The following is a 21,677-nucleotide window of genomic DNA, read 5'->3' as shown; positions in this document are numbered from 1 at the left end:
CCCAGGCTGGAGTGTAGTGGAGCAATCTCGGCTTACTGCAACCTCAGTCTCCCGGGTTCAAGCGATTCTCCTGCCTCAGCCTCCCAAGTAGCTGGGATTATAGGTGCCCACCATCGTGCCCAGCTAAGTTTTGTATTAGTAGAGATGAGGTTTCACCATATTGGCCAGGCTAGTCTCAAACTCCTGACCTCGTGATCCACCCTCCTTGGCCTCTCAAAGTGCTGAGATTATAGGCGTGAACCATCGCGCCCATCTGTGTTTTGTTTTTTGAGACAGTCTCGTTTTGTCACCCAGGCTGGAGTGCAGTGGTGCGATCTCGGCTCACTGCAACCTCCATTTCCCGGGTTCAAGCAACCCTCCCACCTCAGCCTCCCAAGCAGCTGGGATTACAGGCGTGCACCACCACACCCAGCTAATTTTTTTTGTATTTTTAGTAGAGATGGGGTTTTACCATGTTGGCCAGGCTAGTCTTAAACTCCTGACTTCAAGTGATCCGCCTACCTCAGCCTCCCAAAGTGCTGGGATTACAGGCATGAGCCACCACACTCGGCTTCAAAGCCTTTGATCCTTGCTAGTAAATATCCCCTCCTTTCCCTCCCACTCTCCTTTCCACGCTTTACTGACAGAAAATGAGACAGAAACATGGAAATCAGCCTTAGAGTGCCAGCAAGTCCAATACATAATCTGGTGGAGAGCAGGGTTAATGTTGTTGCCAGACCAAGAACCAGAGAGAAAGGTCTTGCACAAAAAGTTAAAGTAAATTAGATGAACAAGTGGACTGTCTTTGTCCTTGACATTCACCTAGGAGTGCCTAACATCAGTATGGGAATCAGCCAGGTTAGCATTCAGGGATGAAAGAGAATGGAGATGACATGGGTTGATTTGAGAAAGCTCACTGTTTGAGGAAGCAAGGCAAGTCAGGTGGCGGGAAGACGCTTTATCCTGAGGAATAGATGGGACTCAGAGTCAAAGCTGAAGGCTAAGCATGGTAGTGCCTGTAATCCCAGCACTTTGGGAGGCTGAGGCAGGAGGGTTGCTTGAGACCAGGAGTTTGAGACTAGCCTGGGCAATATGGCAAGACCCCATCTCTACAAAAACTAAAAAAATTAGCTGGGCATGGTAGTATGTGCCTGAAGTCCCAGCTACTTGGGAGGCTGAGGTGGGAGGATTGCTTGAGACCAGGAGATCGAGGCTGCAATGAGCTATGATTGTGCTCCAGCATGGGTGACAGAGCCAGATCCTGCCTCCAAAAAAAAAAAAAAATCAAAGCTGAGTTGCTCTTACTAGACTTAAGCTGTGGAAATGTCATCTCCCTTACCAGAACTGGATAAAAGCAATGTGAATTGAAAGATTAACAGATTAATAAAAAGCTCTTTATTCAACAAACTTGAACTGCTTCTCTACAGAAAGGAAATGTCACAATGATAAATCTAGACAACTTGTCAAAGCTACTTTCTTATTCTGTTAAGAAACGGCCTTTCAACACTGGACTTAAAATCCCCAGAAAAAGCTCAGTGATCCCTAGTGGACCACCTACCTCTCCATCCAGGTGATCTAGCAAAATGCACATGCTGGACATCAGGATAGCTGGGACACGTTCTGCTAGTTCTGTCAAGAATGCTGCAAAGCCCTTTGTCCCTGAAGGGTCTCGACTCAGCTCTTGGGGACACTTTTGTCCAATCTCTCTACACAGGGAAGAAAACACAGCCATAGCAACATAGATCAATTATTCAGATCCTAGTAAGGGTACTACAGGGTAAGACAGGTATCTAATATCTGAAGGAATCTACAGTTGCACAGATAATGTATTTCCAATCTTTCTTTATTCCCTCCCCAAGGAAAATGAGCATGAGAAACTTCGAGAACGAAGAGTCACCTTACAATCTCTCCCACTATGCTCTTCATTCCATAGTCAGTTGCCCATAGACTCACAGCTGCAACCAGTACAGGTGCCAGGTGTTCAAAGTGCTGCAGCATCTGGATGATCTTCACTGTAGCACCTGTGGAAGCACTAAACATAAGAAATTATGGGCAATATAAAAAAGGCGGGGCAAAGCAATGGGTAACTTACTGAGCATATGGTTATAACGGGTCAAGGCTACACCAAGCAGGTGTGTTATGGCTTCCCGAGTGGAGCGGTTCTTCTGGTGACTAATGGTGGGATTCTCCAGAAGGCGGTAGCAACAGCCAGTAACCAAACTGAGAAAGGAAGAGTTTGAGATGATGAAAGCAGCTGTCTGGATCCAATCATATCAGAGCCCTGCCTCATTCATTCTATCGCTACTGCTCCCAAAGTCATGGTTTTCTTTATTCTAGCCATTACCTTCTATAACAAGTTGCTTTGCTTTGCTGACCCCGGTTAGGTACTCCTTCCTTCAAGATTACCAACTTTCAACCAGTTGTGATGCTGACAAAGAACCTGAATATATGATAAAAATATGACAGAGTTGGCCGGGTATGGTGGCTCATGCCTGTAATCCCAGCACTTTGGGAGGCCAAGGCAGGTGGATCACAAGGTCAGGCATTCGAGACCATCTTGGCCAACATAGTGAAACCCTGTCTCTGCTAAAAACACAAAAAATTAGCTGGGCGTGGTGGTGGGCGCCTGTAATCCCAGCTACTCGGGAGGCTGAGGCAGGAGAATCCCTTGAACCTGAGAGGCGGAGGTTGCAGTGAGCTGAGATCATGCCATTGCACTCCAGCCCATGCGATGTTGCGAGACTCCATCTCAAAAAAAAAAAAAAAGAAAAAGAAAAAAAAAAGACAAAGTCACCAACGACTTCTCATTCCTAAATGTAACGACTGATTCAATCCTCATCGCAAGTGATCTTTCACAGCTGCATGTGATATAGTTAATCAGTTTCTCCTTGAAATATATGCTTTATCTTGCTTCCAGAACACGAGAACAAGACTCCTTTCCCAGTTTCTTTGGCTAGTTCCTCCTCACACTCTTTTTATTGAGACAGGGTATGCCTCTGTTGCCCAGGCTGGAGTGCAGTGGTGCGATCATGGCTCACTACATCCCTGACGTCCTCATAGCTCAGGTGATGCTCCCACCTCAGCCTCCACCATGCCCAGCTAATTTTTCTATTTTTTGTAGAGACACAGTTTCACTATGCTGCCCTGGCTGATCTCCAACTCCTGGGCTCAAGTGATCCTCCTGCCTCATCCTCCCAAAGTGCTAGAATTATAGGCGAGCCGTGAGCCATGCACCCGGCCTCCTCACTCTTCATGCTGGAGAGCCCTCGGGTACCCGACCTTGGATTCCTGCTCTCTTTTAGCTACACTTATTGATTTGGTGATTTCATTCAGTCTCACGGCTTTGAATACTATTATATTCCCAAATGTGCTATCTCTAGCCCAGACCTCACTCCTGAACTCCAGATCTATATATTCAACAGCCGAATCTGACAACTTTGCATGGCTGTCTAATAAACACTTCAAACTTTGTATGTCCAAAACAGAACATCTGATCTTCCTCCCAAAACACCTATTCACAGCCTTCTCCCTATCTCAGTTACGGTTAACTCCGCTCTTCCAAATGCTCAGACCAAAACCCGGGAGAGTCACCCTTGACTGAACTTTTACCCTCACACCTCACACCCAGTCTGTTAGCAAATCCTGTAAGCTCTACCTTAAGGAAAAAGTATATAATCCAACTACTTCTCCCCATCTCCACTGCCACGCCTTGGTCTAAGAGACCATCATCTCTTGCTTGAGTTATTGGAACAGCCTCTTAACTGGTCTCTTGCTTCCCCTTTCCCTCCATAGTCTATCTCAATACAACAGCTAGGATGGCCCTGTTAAAGTACAAGTCAGATCACCTCACCTCCCTGCTTGTGGCTCCCCAGTGGCTCCATTTCACTCTGAGGAAATCCCAAAGTCACCATGATGACCCACAAGAACCTGCGGTGTGGATCCCCACTGCTCCCATGGCCTCACAGCCTAGCCCTCTTACCTGCTCTCAGCTGACAACTCTCTGGCCTCCTTGCTATTGCTCGTACGTGCTGGACACACTCCCTCCTCAAGGTCTTCACATTTGCTATTCCTTTTCCTTGCCCTTCCTATTCCTCCACATATTCTCATAGCTATCAGTCACCTCCTCTGGGTCTTTGCTCAAATATCACCATCTCAAAGAAGTCTTACTAGAGTAGCTTATCTATCTGTTTGTCTGTCTATTTTTTTTGAGACAGGATTTTGCTCTTGTCACCCAGGATGGAGTGCAATGGTGCAATCTCGGCTCATTGCAACCTCCCCCTCCCAGGTTCAAGTGATTCTCCTGCCTCAGCCTCCCAAGTAGCTGGGATTACAGGCGCCCACCACCACGCGCAGCTAATTTTTGTATTTTTTTAGTAGAGACAAGGTTTCACCATGTTGGCCAGGCCGGTCTTGAACTCCTGACCTCAGGTGATCCCCACGTCGGCCTCCCAAAGTGCTGCGATTATAGGCATGAGTCACTGCACCTGGCCTAGAGTAGCTGATTTAAAATCACAACCTTCTTCCATCACACTTATTTTACTTATTTTAAAAGTAAGACTTCTGGTCTGGCACGGTGGCTCACGCTTGTAATCCCAGCACTTTGGAAGGCCAAGGCAGGCAGATGACCCAAGGTCGGGAGTTCGAGACCAGCCTGGCCAACATGGAGAAACCCTGTCTCTACTAAAAATACAAAATTAGCCAGGCGTGGTGGCTCATGCCTGTAATCCCATAATCCCAGCTACTCGGGAGGCTGAGGCAGGAGAATCGCTTGAACCCAGGAGGCGGGGGTTGTGGTGAGCCAAGATTGCGCCATTGCACTCCAGTCTGGGCAATAAGAGTGAAACTCCGTCTCAGAAGAAAAAAAAAAACTTCTGCTCTATAGTACAAACTCTAAACTGGAAACTTTGTTTCCAGTGCCTATAATGATGCCGGCTGCACAAGAAGGAGATTCTCAGTAAATACTGCTTCAGGAATAAACAGGCATTTAGAGATGACAGGAATTCACATCAGTTTCTAACATTCCATTATCTAGTTCTTAGCAACTCCATGTTATGATTACACTTTTATTACAGATAGAACTGAGACATGAAATGAAGTATTTAAAAGGCAGATCAGCCGGACACGGTGGCTCATGCCTGTAATCCCAGCACTTTGGGAGGCCAAGGTGGGTAGATCACCTGAGGTCAGGAGTTCGAGACCAGGCTGGCCAACATGGCACAAACCCATCTCTACTAAAAACACAAAAATCAGCTTGTGGTGGCGGGTACCTGTAATCCCAGCTACTCGAGAGGCTGAGGCAGGAAAATCACTTGAACCCAGGAGGTGGAGGTTGCAGTGAGCCAAGATTGCGCCATTGCACTCCAACCTGGGCGACAAGAGCAAAGCTTTGTCTCAAAAAAAAGAAAAAAAAAAAGGCATATCTAGCAACAGAGCCTCACTCTCACAGCCCAGTATTATCTGTAGCCATCCTCCCTACCCACCTGACAAATTCTTCTTCAATTATTGAGTGGTTCCACAGGTGACGGATGTCCAACTGAAGTAGCTGTGTCAAAAGCTGAAGAATTGGTTGCCTCTCTTCTTCCCAGTCAAAGCCATGGGCTGCCTTGGTCCGAGCTTTCTTACCCTAAAAAGGATCGTGTATACATTGAGGAAAAAATAAGGGAAAAAAGAGGGTCAAGATCTGCCAGTCTGAGTGCCCAAACAATCTAGTATGAAGACAAGATAGAAGGTAATATGGAAGAAATATTACAAGTTCCACAGTGCTACTTGTCCAGGAAGAAAATGTGTGACACTTTTGAGTTCTTTCTCCTAAACTCTCAATGAGGACAGAAAGGATTCATGGATCATTGAATTCCCTTCTTTCCCATCTACTCCCCTTTCTCCCCAGACCCCACATAACATGAGCCCAAAACTCCAAATTACCTTCCCACCAAGGTCCAGGTCCACGAGGTTTGTCTGACTGGTCTCAAAGGATTCCAGGAGACGTATCAGAGCATAACAGTTCATTTTGAGGGCGTTTAGATGGGCATTTCTATCTGATCCACTCAAAGTTGTATCATCCAGGATAGCTGGAAGCTCCTGGGAGTGGCGGGACACCACTGTGAAGGGCAGAATCTTGGAATCAGTTTCACTCACTTCTTTCATATACCCCAACTTCAAAACACCCAGCACTTACAGCCATCAGATTACCAAAGATCTGTGTTTCATCTCTCAGTGGCCATAATACAAGCTAAGTCCTTTGGGACCCTTGGCCCTGATAGCCTGAACATGCCCTGTTCCTACTCTCTCACTCCAGTTACCACAATTTCTCTCCAGCAACTGGAAGAATCACCCCCATTAAAAAGAGGTAGTTCAAAAGTAGGAAAAAGTTCTTGTTGGTCTGCCCTTACAGTGAACACACATAACTCTGTATTGCCCACCAAGATTACAGACCTTTAACAGGCCAAAGGTCCCTGGGCTTAGCCAAACCAACTGAATCACAACAGCCTTGATATCATCATGTGGCTGACACAATGTAGGAAAAACAAACAAACAAACAAACGATAACAAACACCTTCCATCCCCGACCCCCGACCCATAAACACCTTTTATCAGGAATTCCAGAGTATCTTCTTTGAGGTCAGGATCTATACTTCGAAAGTGACTATGAGGGAAAGAAAGTGTGGGGGTGAGATAGGAAGGAGCCTGCAGAGCCCTTTTTAACAGATCAGATCTAACCGGTGAATCTAATGTTTAAAAACACATGTGAAATTGTTCAACTGAATTAATATAGTGGCAAGTTGGGTACATGCTCATCAGTAGAGATATCAATATCCAGAAGCATTTATCAGTGAAGCTATAACTTGGAATTTCAGGACTAACATGCACAGTTAGGACAAACAGCCACCAGTTCTTTTTAAAGTACCAGTTGGGTGTTTCACTTACTGCAAAATGCTGTAGATGGTATCAAAGTGCTCCAGCACAGCCAGCGGCCCCTGAGCTCGAAAGGCAGCCTGAAATGCTATGAAGATGGAAAAAACAAATCAATTTGGAGGGAAGAGAGACCTTTTCAGTAAATTCTATCTATAGCAGAAAAGTAGGCTTATTGCTTGTATTGGTAGAATCACGAAAAAGAGACAAACAGTCCACTTCAATGTAACCTATAATGACGATGACAGCCAGGCACGGTGGCTCATGCCTGTAATCCCAGCACTTTGGGAGGCCGAGGCAGGTGGATTACCTGCAGTCAGAAGTTCGAGACCAGCCTGGCCAACATAGTGAGACCTCGTCTCTACTAAAAGTACAAAAAGTTGGCTGGGTGTGGTAGCAGGCACATGTAATCGCAGCTACTAGGGAGACTGAGGCAGAATTGCTTGAACCCAGGAGGTGGAGGTTGCAGAGAGCCAAGATTGTGCCATCGCACTCCAGCCTGGGCAACAAGAGTAAAACTCCATCTCATCTCAAACAATAAATAAAATAAAATAATGATGATGATATCTTATATTTGTGTTACTATTAAAGCCTTGTTAGAGCTTCACCACACCTGAGCAAAAGCAGACAGTACCACGCCTACTTTACACCTTAGAGTGGTTGTATGACTTGTCCAACTTACAGTAGTTAAGAGGGAACACAAACTCAGGATCTTTAAAAAAAAAAAAACCAGTTTATCCTATTTGTGTCCTTTTTCTGCTTCAGGATCCCACAGTGCACTTAACTGTCAGGTCTCCTTCGTCTCCTCCAGTCTTTATCTTTCATCATCTTGACACTTCTTTGAGGAGTACTTGTCTCTTATTTTGTAGAATGTCCCTCAATTTGGGTTTGCCTGTTTTCTCACGATTATATTGAGGTTATGTATTTTTGTAAGATTACAGCAGAAAGGAGGGTCGGTCCTCAGGCATCGTATCAAGAGGTGCATGAAGTGAATGTCTTATTACTGCTGATGTTAACTTTGATCACTTCATAGTGTCTGCTACATTTCTCCACTGTAACATTATTATTTTCCCCTTTGCAATCAGTATTTTTGTGGGAAGATACTTTCAGACTACATAAATATCCTGTTTCACATCACATTTGCCCACTAATTTAAGCATCCATGAATGATTCTTGCCTGCCACAATTACTGCTGTGTTTACTAAATGGTGATTTTCTATCTCTATTATTCCTTCTACATTTACTAATGGGAATGCTGCTGTAACGATTAGTTGTCCCTTTCTCTTTATTTAGTTATTCACTTATTTATAGCAGAATGGACTTATGGATATTTCTCTTATTCTGTGCTTTAATCCATTACTATTTATTTTCTTGCACAAATTGTCCAATACTTGGTCTCTGCGATCTCCTTCAACTTGGCCTGTGTCCTTTGAACATGACTCCATTTTTTTGTGTTTTTTTTTCAAGACAGGGTCTTGCTTTGTTGCCCAGGCCAGAGTGCAGTGGTGCAAACATAGCTCACTGTAGCCTTGATCTCCTGGGCTCAGGGGATCCTACTGCCTACTCCCTACTGCCTCAGCCTCCCGAGTAGCTGGGACTACAGGCGCCTGCCACCACACCCGGCTAATTTTTTGTATTTTTAGTACAGAGGGGGTTGCACCATGTTAGCCAGGATGGTCTTGATCTCCTGACCTCATGATCCACCCACCTCGGCCTCCTAAAGTTCTGGGATTACAGGTGTGAGCCACTGCGCCCAGCCTAGCTAATTTTTTTTGTTGTTAATTTTTTGTAGCGATGGGGTCTCACTTTGGTGCCCAGGCTGGTCTCGAACTCCTGGGCTCAACTGATCTGCTGCCTCAGCCTCCTGTGGGATATGATGAGGTTTCTCTTCAAATAGCCTGATCAATCCTTTATTCTTTAATTCGTAGTACCTCCCCCACTACCTTTTTTCCTTTTTCTCTGTTTTTCCTTTCTGCCTTTGTTACATGGCCAGACACACCACAGTACCAGGCTTATCAGTACCAGACTTATCAGTACCAGCTCACATTCCCTTCCTTATTTGGAAAGAAGACTAGCTTTCCTTTATTACTATTTATTTATTTTCTTTCGTACTATTTCTTACTATTACTTTCTTACTATTTCTTCTTATTATTATTCCTTTCCTTATTTGGAAAGAAGACTAGCTCTCTAGCTCATTGCAGACACCCCTTCACCTTTTCCCCTCTCTCCCTTATGCGCCCACCTTATCTAAAGTTCAAATGTTTGGCCAACTGGGCTAACTGTGCGACCAGACCCTGGCCAATGGGAAAAGGGTACGGGGGCAGGACTTGCGTCAGGAATAAAGGCTCTTGTGCCCCTTTGTTCAGGTGTGCTCTCATGGCGACTGGCCAAGGAGAAGCACCCTCTGCGTAGAAGTAAAATTGCTTTGCTAAGAATCCTTTGTTTGAACGTTCATTTTCCTTAGGATTTTGAGCGTTATTCCCAACACTTCCAAAGTACTGGGATTAAAGGCGTGGGCGACTGTACCCAGTTTCCCTTCACCTTTGTTGCCTGTCTTGTATCATGAGAGGGGCTGGGCTCATGCCTGTAATCCCAGCACTTTGGGAGGTGGAGGCAGTAGGATCGCTTGGGCCCAGGAGTTTAAGATCTGCCTGGGCAACATGGTGAGGCTCCATCTCAAAAATAAATAAATAAAATAAAAGATGTTCTGGGCTCATCTTGTACTTTCCCTGGCCCAGTCCTGTAATCAACCATTCTCAGTGGAATCCTGGCTCCTATTATGGAATAACAGTATGCAGAAGCCAAACTCTAGGCACTACTTGCACTCATTTCTATTACAATATTACTGCCTTTGGCCCTCTCACTGGAGAAAAGTAGGACACATGGCCGGGCGCGGTGGCTCAAGCCTGTAATCCCAGCACTTTGGGAGGCCGAGACGGGCGGATCACGAGGTCAGGAGATCGAGACCATCCTGGCTAATATGGTGAAACCCCATCTCTACTAAAAATACAAAAAACTAGCCGGGCGAGGTTGTGGGCGCCTGTAGTCCCAGCTACTCGGGAGGCTGAGGCAGGAGAATGGCGTAAACCCGGGAGGCGGAGATTGCAGTGAGCTGAGATCCGGCCACTGCACTCCAGCCTGGGCGACAAAGCGAGACTCCGTCTCAAAAAAAAAAAAAAAAAAAAAAAAAGAAAAGTAGGACACATATGTATGTCTACAATTAATCTTCGAACAACAAGATTTGAATTATGTAGGTCCACTTATATGCTAATTTTTTTCAATAAATATACTGGAATTTTTTCTTTGTTCCTTTTGAGACAAAAGTCTCACTCTGTCTCCCAGGCTGGAGTGCAGTGGCACGATCACAGCTTACTGCAGCCTCAAACTCCTGGGCTCAAGCAATCCGGCTGCCTCAGCCTCCTGAGTAGCTAGGACAACAGGTATGCTCTACCATATCTGGCTAATTTTTTTTTAAAGCTAGGTATGTCATGAATGCATAAAATATATGTAGATCCTAGTCTATTGTATCATTTACTACCATAAAATATATATGTCTATTTTTTTTGAGACGTAGTCTCTCTCTGTTGCCCAGGCTGGAGTGCAGTGGCACTATCTTGGCTCACTGCAAGCTCTGCCTCCTGGATTCACGCTATTCTCCTGCCTCAGCCTCCCAATTAGCTGGGACTATAGGTGCCCGCCACCACGCCCAGCTAATTTTTTGTATTTTTAGTAGAGACGGGGTTTCACCGTGTTAGCCAGGATGGTCTTGATCTCCTGACCTCGTGATCCGCCCACCTTGGCCTCCCAAAGTGCTGGGATTACAGGCATGAGCCACTGCACCCGGCCAAATATATATGTCTATTATAAAGTTAAAACTTATCAAAATTTGATGCAGGCTGGATGTGATGGTTCACACTTATAACCCCACCACTTTGAGAGGCTGAGGCAGGAGGATTGCTTGATGTCAGGAGCTCCAGACCAGCTTAGGGAACATGGCAAGACCCCATCTCTACGAAAAATAAAAAATTAGCTGAGCGCAGTGGGGTGCACCTATAGTCCTAGCTGTTCCGGAGGCTGAGGTGGGAGGACTGCTTGAGCCTAGGAGGTTGAGGCTGCAGTAAGCTGTGATCATACCACTGTACTCCAGGATGGGTGACAGAGTGAGACCCTGTCTCAAAAAAAACCCAAAAAAACCCACACACAAACACAGATAGTACATGGCATCATTCACAGCCCAAGAGAAATGGAAACAAATATAAAGATGCAATATTATTTGTTTTTGTTTTTTTGAGACAGGTTCTTGCTCTGTCACCAAGGCTAGAGTGCAGTGACAAAATCTCACACTCTCTTACCTACTAAAGGCACTGCTCCAATGACTGTTCCCTCTTCCTTCTGCATCATCAGCTTTCCCCTCTCTGATCATTCCTACTCAACATACACACATGTAATGCTGCCCATCTTAAAAGAAATACATTATATAAATTCATCATCTCTAATCTCTGTCATTCCATTTTCTTAAAAACCTATTCCAAGCAGGCTTTTGCCCCTACTATCTTCTGAAACAGCTTTGTCAAGGTTACCAGTGACTATGACATCAATAAATCCAGTAGTTAATCTGCAGTTGACCTCTCCTTTGTTTTTGAAAGACTCTCTTTATTTAGCATCCATTTAGCTCCTTCATTCACTTTCTGCCCCAATGACTGCTCCTTAATTTCTTCTACTGGTTCTTCTTCATCCTCCTAGCCTCTAAATGCTGGACTATCTCAGGTCTTGGTCTTCAAACTGCTTCTCTTCTCCATCTACATTCACTCCAATCTCATGGCTTTAAGTGCTGTCTACATGCAGAGTATTAAATCCTAAATGTGTATCTTTAGCTGACAACCTCTCCCTTGAACTCCACACTCACATAACCAACAATCTAAACCTCTCCCTCCCATATGCTACCCCATCTCAGTAAATGGCAACTTCATTCTTCTAGTTGCTCAAGTCAAAAAGCCTTGTAAGGCCGGGCATGGTGGCCCATGCCTGTAATCCTAGCATTTTGGGAGGCCAAGGCAGGCAGAGCACTTGAGGCCAGAAGTTCAAGACCAGCCTGGACAACATGGCAAAACCCCATCTCTACTAAAAATACAAAAATTAGCCAGGTGTGGTGGTGCACACCTGTAATCCTAGATACTCAAGTGGCTGAGGCATGAGAATTGCTTGAACCTGGGAGGCAGAGGTTGCAGTGAGCCAAGATCACGCCACTGCACGCCAACCTGGATGACAGAGCCAACAGAGCAAGACTGTCAAAAAAAAAAAAAAAAAAAAAAAAAAAAGCCTTGTAATCATTCTCATCTCAGATTCCTTTACTAACCCTATAAATCCAATCCAATTCATCAGCATTCCTGTTAGCTCTACTTTGAAAATATATCCGAATCATGTTATCACCACTTCCCCTGCTATCCCTCCAGTCCAGTCTACTTGGTATTACCATATTAGCCACTTAACTAGTCTCCCTGCTTCTCTCCTTGCCTCTTATAGTCTCTGCTCAACACAGTAGTCAGTGAATCTTTTAAAATGTCAGACCATGTCACTCCCATGCTCAAAACTCAATGGCTTTCAAGTTCATTCACACTGAAGTTCAAGTTTTTGCCATGATCTACGAGGCTCTAGAGATCAGTGCTTCTCAAACTAATAATTGCATCCAAATTGCCTGAGGGATCTTCTTAAAATACAGATTTCCTGGCTGGGCGCAGTGGCTCAAGCCTGTAATCCCAGCACTTTGGGAGGCCGAGACGGGCGGATCACGAGGTCAGGAGATCGAGACCATCCTGGCTAACACGGTGAAACCCCATCTCTACTAAAAAATACAAAAAACTAGCCGGGCGAGGTGGCGGGCGCCTGTAGTCCCAGCTACTTGGGAGGCTGAGGCAGGAGAATGGCGTAAACCCGGGAGGCGGAGCTTGCAGCGAGCTGAGATACGGCCACTGCACTCCAGCCTGGGCGACAGAGCGAGACTCCGTCTCAAAAAAAAAACAAAAACAAACAAACAAACAAAAAAAACCAGATTTCCTGATTTAGCAGCTTTGACATCCTGGGTCTTGACATCCTGCATTTCTAATAAGATCCCAGATCAGGAGATCATGATATTAACACTGCTGATCTGAGGACCACATTTTGAGGAGCAAGATTCTACAATAATCTGTACCACTTCCTACCTAATCTCTTTTTCCTGGCTTACTCCAACTCTATTGGCATTTGCCCACCTCCAGGCCTTTGCATAGGCTTTTCTGTTTGCTTGGAATGCCCTTCCCTGACAATCTGCATAGTTCATTTCCTTACTTTAAGGTCTCTGCTCAAACGTGACATAACAGCAAGGCTTCTCTGATGATCCAACATGAAATGGATGAAATGGCAGGCCCTACTATCTTTCTTCTTTATATTATTTATTTTTAAGCTTTGTATAATTAATTTTAGAGACTATGTTGCCCAGGCTGGTCTCGAACTCCTGGCCTTAACAATCCTCCTGCCTCTGCCTCCCAAGTGGCTGGGATTACAGGGATGAGTGACCATTTGCAGTACACTTCTTTTTTTCTTTTTTGAAACAGGGTCTAGCTCTGTGGCCCAGGTTGCAGTGCAGTGGCATGATCATGGCTCACTGCAGCCTCTGCCTCCTGGGCTCAAGCAATTCTCCCACCTCAGCCTCCCAGGTAGCTGGAACTACAGGTATGCACCACCACGCCTGGCTAACTTTTTTGTAATTTTGGTAGAGATGGGGTTTCACCATGTTGGCCAGGCTGGTCTCAAACCCCTGAGCGTGAGCAATCCAACTGCCTTGGCTTCCCAAAGTGCTAGGATTACAGGTGTGAGCCACTGCGCCTGGCCACACTGTCTTCTTTATTTTTCTCTTTGGCTCTTACAACCATCTGACATACAGTGGTCCTTACCAATCTGTGTTCTCACTTTCTGAGGTTTCAGTTACCCGTGGTCCGTCTCAAGTCTGAAAATATTAAGTGAAATATTCCAGAAATAGGCTGGGCGCCGTAGCTCACACCTGTAATCCCAGAACTTTGGGAGGCCGAGGTGGGCAGATCACATGAGGTCAGGAGTTCGAGACCAGCCTGGCCAACATGGTGAAACCCTGGCTCTACTAGAAAATAAAAAAAAAAATTAGCTGGATATGGTGGTGGGCACCCGTAATTCCAGCCACTTGGGAGGCTGAGACAGGAGAACTGCTTGAACCCGGGAGATGGAGGTTGCAGTGAGCCGATATCTTGCCACTGAACTCCAACCTGGGCAACAGAGCAAAACTCCGTCTCCAGAACAGAAAATAAAAAACCAAAAAATTAGCCAGGCATGGTGGCACTCGCCTGTAGTCCCAGCTACTTGGGAAGCTGAGGCAGGAGAATTGCTTGAGCCCAGGAGGTGGAGGTTGCAGTGAGCTGAGACTGAGCCACTGCACTCCAGCCTGGGCAACAATGCGAGACTCTTATCTTAAAAAAAAAAAAAAAGAAAGAAAGAAACATTCCAGAGATAAACAATTCATAAATTATAGGTTGTGTGCCATTCTCAGTAGCATAAAATCTGGTGCTGCCCTGCCGCCTCCTGCCTGGGATGTGAATCATCCCTTTGTCCAGCATATCCACACTGTATATGCAACCCTACTCACCCGTTAGTAGAACCACCTTGGTTATCATATCAACTGTTGCAGGGCTTCTGTTCAAGGAACCTTTATTTTACTTAATAATGGCCCCAAAGTGCAAGGGTAGTGATGCTGGCATAGTTATAATTGCTCTACTTTATTAATATTGTTGTTAAACAGGCCAGGCGCGGTGGCTCACGCCTGTAATCTCAGCACTTTGCGAGGCCGAGGCAGGCAGATCGCAAGGTCAGGGGATTGAAACCATCCTGACCAACATGGTGAAACCTGTCTCTGCTAAAATACAAAAAATTAGCTGGATGTGGTGGCATGTGCCTGTAGTTCCAGCTACTCGGGAGGCTGAGGCAGGGGAATCTCTTGAACCTGGGAGGCGGAGGTTGCAGTGAGCTGAGATTGCAACACTGCACTCCAGACTGGGTGACAGAGCGAGACTCTGTCTCAAAAAAAAAAAAAAAAAAAAAAAAGTGACAAGAACAAGATCATGTCCTTTGCAGGGACATGGATGGATCTGGTACTCCATCCATTATCCTCAGCAAACTAATGCAAGAACAGAAAACCAAACACTGCATGTTCTTACTTACAAGTGGGAGGTGAACAATGAGATCACATGGACACAGGGAGGGGAACAACACAATGGAGCCTGTTAGGGGGTGGAATAGCAGGAGGGGGAGCATAAGAAAAAATAGCTAATACATGCTGGGCTTAATATGCAGGTGATGGGTTGACAGGTGCAGCAAACCACCACGGCACATGTATACCTATGTAACAAACTTGCACATCCTGTACATGTACTCTGGAACTTAAAAAAAAGGTGACCATTTTTAAAAAGGATGCATCATTATAATAACTGAAGAGCAATTTGTCATAGTATGCAGCATGTTCAATTGGTGACACATATATCCACATGATATGGACAGAACAGTAAACCTGTGGACACTGTTGGTTTGCCATCCATTAGCCAACCACCACACTCTGCCTTCTTCCTTGCTTACCAAATGGTTGATATGCTCAAGTTTAGGGAGGCTCCTAGGTAATAATCTTGATCAGTTTAACCAGTCTGGGTAATTCTATTTCTCTTACCTGTACAGTCCTGTGCCCTGTAACATTTTGGTAAACAATAGATCACATATGCGACAGTGGTGCCATAAAAATATAATACAGCTGAAAAATTCCCATCGTCTAGTGACTTCTTGATGACCTTGACCCTGTGTAGGCCTAGGCTAATGTGTGTGTGTTTTAGTTTTTAACAAAAGAGGCTGGCCGGGCATGGTGGCTCATGCCTACAATGCCAGCACTTTGGTACATGTCTGTGGTCCCAGCTACTTGGGAGGCTGAGGTGGGAGGACTGCTTGAGCCTGGGAGGTTGAGGCTGCAGTGAGCTGTGATCAGGCCACTGCACTCCAGCCTGCAGTCCCAGCACTTTGGGAGGCTGAGGCGGGAAGATTCATTGAGCCCAGGAGTTCGAGACTAGCCTGGGCAACATAGGGAAACACCGTTTCTACAAAAAATAAAAAATGTAGCCAGGTATGGTGGTGCATGTCTGTGATCCCAGCTGCTTGGGAGGCTGAGGTGGGAGGATTGCTTGAGTCTGGGAAGTTGAGGCTGCAGTGAGCCGTGATCATGCCACTGCACTCCAGCCTGGGCAAGAGAGTCTTAAGTACCTTGTCTTTCAAAATAAAATAAAGAATAAAAAATACAAGATAGAAAATTCCTTTTTCCACTTCTGGACATTAGAGCAAGAAGCTGCCATCTAGCCTGGTGCAGTGGCTCATGCCTGTAATCCCAACACTTTGGGAGGCTGAGGTGGATGGGTCATTTGAGGTCAGGAGTTCAAGACCAGCCTGGCCAACATGGTGAAATCCCGTCTCTACTAAAAATACAGAAATTAGCTAGGCAGTAGTGGCGTGCTCCTGTAATCCTAGCTACTTGGGAGGCTGAAGCAGGAGAATCGCTTAAGCCTGGGGAGGCGGAGGTTGCGGTGAGCTGAGATCACCCCACTGCACTCCAGTCTGGGCAACAGAGTGAGACCCTGTCTCAAAAAAAAAGAAAAAGAAAAAGAAGTTGCCATCTAGCAACCGTGAAAGAAAGGCCAAGAGGAGACAAGCTGGGGCCATATTGTCAAGCTGCTGCATTAACCAACCGTTCTTCTTGTAGGTGATAACAAATGAAGTAGGTTATAATCTCTATATTTACAGATGAGGAAACCAAGGCATTGAGAGAATTAAGTAACTTGTCCAAGGTCAGAGTAGTAGAACCAGGATTCAAATCCAGGCAGCCTGGCTCTAGTCTTTAATCTCTATACCTCTCCAAAGCAACCTAGCTGCTATAAGACCGCTTCCAACAAGCACAAGGACATTATGAAGTCTTTCTGGTAATGCAAAAGGTGCTTTTGATCATTTACAGGTTTCAGTAGGTGACTGCACTGTACATATATTGCATGGTGTTGCAATGGTACATATATATTATGGGTTTTTTTCCCCCATAATTGTACATCTTGGAAGGAAGATATCTAGACTCTAAAAAGGTATTACCAAAAACTGGTCAGGTTAAGTCCCAGACATTCTGAAAAAGCGATCCCTTCCTATAACTCTTAAATCCACCAGGACTTAATTTGGACACACGGTAAGGGGTAAAGATGGAAAATAACTTTTCCCCAAAGAGTAATCACATACGCCAAGACTGTTTTTGACTAATCTAGAAAAGGCAGTTAATGAATGTATTCTTTGTGTCATGCATCCCATGCAATGTTAGGATAAAACAGCAAAATAGGAAAGACGTATTTCTTGCTCTTATGATGCTTCCAGGTGCAGTGAAACAGAAATGACAATGTAGCAATTCCATGTGGGATGGTCCTTTGAAAGAGCTAAGTACAGTGACAGCTATGGAGTCTTACCTCTAAGCTGTGGTGGAAGATGTTTGATGGACAGTACCTCTTGCACAACATACTGATTCACCCCTCCACTTTTCAACAACTCCTCTGGGGATAATGGCAGATGGAACTCATACATTTGGGGAGCCATTCTTCTCCTACAGGCTCACAGGGCTAGAAACCAAACAGTGAAAAGGTCAGGGTCTATATTCAAGACCTGTCTTCGTATCTGGTTCTATTACTTTCCCATCCCCAACATATATAATGGTTTTTAGTTTTATAGCAAGCTAGTAGCATTATCTGGTTCTGTTACTTCCCCATCCCTAACATATATAATGGCTTTTAGTTTTATAGCAAGCTAGTAACATTATCTTACAGGATCTGAGATTGACCCTGGACTAGAAACTAATTCTAGTAGTGACACTGGCACTTGATCGTGTCAGTTAAACCCCTGGACTTTATCTGTAAAAACAGGGTTACTAAACTCTGATTACTTCACAAAGTTGCTCTGATGATCAAACGAATCAAGCAGTATAAAGGTGTTTAAAGAACTATAAAGTGACATATTAATGTGCAAAGTATTATTATTTCCATTTTTATGTGCAAAGCTCCTTAAGTAGAGAATGGTCCGATCTCATCTGAGGCCAGAACAGTGCCCCAGCATGGGCTAGTGGGTTTCCTGCACCAGAATGGTAAGAGCATTAACAATGATGATTTATTTATCCTGTGCCAGGTCTGTTAGGCTATTTGCATGCATCATATCTGATCTAAGTCTCCTAACCTCAATCCCATGAGGTGCATAATAATACAAATGAGTTTACAGAGCGGATATTGCAGTAAGAAAGTTAAGCGATTTGCTTAACATCTTCCGTTGCGGATCTGTCAGACTCACAGTTTCTCCCACATCGCGCCCCAAGGATATATCTACTAGACCTCCCTGCCTATTGTATATTGCCCAATACTGGGTCATACTGACATGTACTCGATTTTTCTACTCTTTTACGACCTGCAACACCACATCTTACCTGGGGATCTCACCCGCGGCTCTGACTCCGGCAGTCAGGCTGAAATGAAAAGGAAAAAACACTCGGGCACAACACGCACCAATTAGCAAGGCAGTTTTCAAGTTGGCGGAGAATCCGGCCAATCCCCGGCAGGCAGAGGCAAAGGGCCGCCTCTGAGTCTGGCAACGCGCGGGCAAAGCCACAAATACCGAGTTCAAATTTCAACGGCTGCCAGGGGGCCAATCGCGACGCTCGCTGGAGCGGCCGGCCAATCACAGCGCCGCCTGGGGACGTGCCAAGGCTCCGCTCCGGCAAGGTACCCCTTTGCCCGGTCGGCGGGGAGGAGGCCGTATTTCTGCCGGCCAGAGATGTCGCGTCCCTGGCTGGGCAGTAGTAGTGCCCTGGAATAGTGAATCATTCAGTCACCCCCAGGAAAGGAGGCCAGTCCACGCTGGGAGTTAGAAGACATCGCCTCTAATCCAGGTTTCTCCATCTCCTCCGCTAAGTGACGTCCAGCAAGTCACTTCACTTTCAGGGCCTCAAATTTCCTTCCCAGTAGTAAAATGGGGGTAATAAAAAAAGCTACAGCGCAAGACTGTTGTGAGGCACAGAGAAAGGGCTTGGTTTTTGGAAGCGGGTTCCAGGTTCTCAACCTTCATTTCCTTCACAGTTGAAGGACGCCAAAAAAAGCAGAAAGGGTGAATTTTCTTGAAATCTCAGTTTTGGGGAATCTTAGCAACCAGTCGCGGACCTCAGCTTGTCCGGCGCTCCAAAACTTCCGGCGGGCGAACCGGAAGCAATGAGGCGGGAAGGGTGGTAGAGGCCCCTTCGGCCGGAACCCGGGGGGCGGGGCTTGTGGCTGTAGTTGATGGGGCGTAGGTGGGCCCTGCGCCCACAGCTACCTGGGTAAGGCCCAAGATGGCTGCCCTCGTGTGAAGTCGGCGGGGACGGTTCCTGTCGTCATCTTGAGGGCCACGTCTGGCCCTCACTCCTGGACTTATTTGGTGTGTTGTTGAAGCGGGGAGACTAGAGAAATGGCAGGGAGCCTCTTATCTGGGGCAGGCAGGCGCCTGTGGAACTGGGTGCCTCTGGCGTGCAGAAGCTTCTCTCTTGGTAAGTGGCTGCTGTAGACATCCGGATAACTGCTTCGTAGTATAATAGGCGGCTCAGACTAATTCCCTCCCTTCCCCATCCCTAGGTGTGCCGAGATTGATCGGTATAAGGCTCACTCTCCCGCCCCCCAAAGTGGTTGATCGTTGGAACGAGAAGAGGGCCATGTTCGGAGTGTATGACAACATCGGGATCCTGGGTACGACTTGACCTTCGACGTGGTACACAATTTCAGAATAGCAATTACTCTGTAATGACTATCTTTTTCTCCTGTGTAGAGAGTGGTACTGTGCTCAATAGTAAGAGCAAACACTTATGTAGCTGTTTACATTGTGTTTGTCACTGTTCTGAGTACCCTCATATAATTTTTACTTCATAAGTAAAAGTTAACAATTTTTCCAAAGTTAATAAATGATAGTATAAGAATTTTAACCCCAAGCAATCTGGCTCCAGAATCTCTGCTATTGTTCTGTACTGTGATGTGTCTTGTCTATAGGTGCTGCTAAGCAAGATGCAACTGTGGGTTGAAAGCTTAGCTGGTGTAGGATGGGTTCTCTTGTCTTGGATCTAATGTGTTCTCTCACATTACACAGGAAACTTTGAAAAGCACCCCAAAGAACTGATCAGGGGGCCCATATGGCTTCGAGGTTGGAAAGGGAATGAATTGCAACGTTGTATCCGAAAGAAGAAAATGGTTGGAAGTAGAATGTTCGCTGATGACCTGCACAACCTTCATAAACGCATCCGCTATCTCTACAAACACTTTAACCGACGTGGGAGGTTTCGGTAGAAGAGAAAGCTGAGAACTTCGGAAAAGGCTCATCTGTCACCCTGGAGAAGGGAAACTGTACTCTTCCCTGTGAGGAAACAGCTTTGTATTTTCTCTGTAATAAAATGGGGCTTCTTTGGAATTTGATAGCCACATGCTTCTGTTTTCCTCTAGATGCTGCCTCTACTTACTCATGTAGACTGTGAAGTCTTTTTTTTTTTTTTTTTTTTTTTTTGAGACAGAGTCTCGTTCTTTTGCCCAGGCTGGAGTGCAGTGGCGCGGTCTTGGCTCACTTCAAGCTCCGCCTCCCGGATTCACGCCATTCTCCTGCCTCAGCCTCCTGAGTAGCTGGGACTACAGGTGCCCGCCACCACGCCCAGCTAAATTTTTGTATTTTTAGTAGAGACGGGGTTTCACCCTGTTAGCCAGGATGATCTCGATCTCCTGACCTCATGATCCGCCCACCTCGGCCTCCCAAAATGCTGGGATTACAGGAGTGAGCCCACGTGCTTGCCGACTGTGAAGTCTTGACTCCTCCTAGATCTTAGGATCTTAGGTTTGGGCTTCACACCACTTGCCTTTTACAGTCTAGCTATACCTAATGCCTTTAAAAAAAGAAAAGTTGATGAGAATGTTACTGGCAGTTTTTGACATAATGCTGTTAATAGTGTTTCTAAGGAGCCTTCCACACTGAAATGAAATATAAGAGAAAAATGGAGTCATACTTCTGTAGTACTCTAATAAAATATTTTATTAGGCATATTCTTTGAGTAGGAACTATAGGAAAAACAAAAGTGTGAGGTGTCCTTTCCATTTAAATATGAAACATTAAGTACCATATGAGTGGTAGAGATGGGGGATACTAAGCCTGACTGGTCATCAGAGTTGTCTGGATGTTTTAACATTTCAAAAGCCTAGTCTCAACCCCTAAAGATTGATCAGTAGAGCTGAATTGAGTCTAGGGCATCTATGTGTTTTGTTCTTTTTAAATAATAATTTTAAAAAATTACAGCTGGGTATAATGGTGCCCACATGTAATCCTAGCATTTTGGGAGGCTGAGGTAGGAGGATTGCTTGGAGCCAGGAATTTGAGACTGGTCTGAGCAACATGGTGAAACCCCGTCTCTACTAAAAAAAAAAGTGGCCAGGTGCGGTAGCTCACACCTGTAATCCCAGTACCTTGGGAGGCAGAGGCAGGCGGATCATGAGATCAGGAGATCAAGACTATCCTGGCTAACATGGTGAAACCCTGTCTCTACTAAAAATACAAAAACAAACAAAAAAATTAGCCGGGCGTGGTGGCGGGCGCCTGTAATCCTAGCTACTCCGGTGGCCAAGGCAGGAGAATCACTTGAACCCGGGAGGCGGAGCTTGCAGTGAGCCGAGATAAGTGCC

General features: G+C 45.6%; 2 protein-coding genes and 1 non-coding gene across 7 annotated transcripts in view; 1 reads left to right on the top strand and 2 right to left on the bottom strand.

Annotated features, from left to right (window-relative positions):
- The window catches only part of NCAPD2 (non-SMC condensin I complex subunit D2), a 37,526-nt gene extending 18,331 nt beyond the window's left edge, over window positions 1-19,195 (bottom strand). The window contains exons 1-9 of one of the 5 annotated variants that reach the window (XM_005569908.5): window positions 18,425-19,195; window positions 17,424-17,573; window positions 6,904-6,979; window positions 6,564-6,622; window positions 5,902-6,077; window positions 5,460-5,602; window positions 2,072-2,199; window positions 1,877-2,000; window positions 1,538-1,685 (exon numbers count right to left, since the gene is read on the bottom strand). In XM_005569908.5, coding sequence (XP_005569965.3) covers window positions 1,538-1,685; window positions 1,877-2,000; window positions 2,072-2,199; window positions 5,460-5,602; window positions 5,902-6,077; window positions 6,564-6,622; window positions 6,904-6,979; window positions 17,424-17,550 — 981 coding nt within the window. In that variant the 5' untranslated portion in view covers window positions 17,551-17,573; window positions 18,425-19,195. Of the gene's footprint in view, window positions 1-1,537; window positions 1,686-1,876; window positions 2,012-2,071; window positions 2,200-5,459; window positions 5,603-5,901; window positions 6,078-6,563; window positions 6,623-6,903; window positions 6,980-17,423; window positions 17,574-18,424 lie in introns of those variants that run through there. The other 4 variants (XM_065523615.2, XM_045364598.3, XM_065523616.2 and 1 more) reach the window with 4 other exon arrangements.
- Window positions 6,155-6,484, bottom strand: LOC123567826 (small nucleolar RNA U85). Its single transcript, XR_006690924.1, has one exon. It is a non-coding gene; the product is annotated as a small nucleolar RNA U85 (small nucleolar RNA).
- A 63-nt stretch (window positions 19,196-19,258) lies between the features above and the next one.
- MRPL51 (mitochondrial ribosomal protein L51) lies at window positions 19,259-20,424 on the top strand. Its single transcript, XM_005569910.2, has 3 exons — window positions 19,259-19,516; window positions 19,602-19,712; window positions 20,107-20,424. The coding sequence occupies exons 1-3, from the start codon at window positions 19,438-19,440 to the stop codon at window positions 20,301-20,303; spliced, it is 387 nt and encodes a 128-aa protein (XP_005569967.1). The 5' UTR covers window positions 19,259-19,437; the 3' UTR covers window positions 20,304-20,424.
- Window positions 20,425-21,677: the final 1,253 nt, after the last annotated feature.

This window comes from Macaca fascicularis, chromosome 11 (assembly GCF_037993035.2).
Source record: "Macaca fascicularis isolate 582-1 chromosome 11, T2T-MFA8v1.1".
In the NCBI taxonomy this organism is placed as follows: Eukaryota; Metazoa; Chordata; class Mammalia; order Primates; family Cercopithecidae; genus Macaca; species Macaca fascicularis.
The sequence above is the reverse complement of the archived record's forward strand: the minus strand, read 5'-3'. Positions and strand labels throughout refer to the sequence as shown.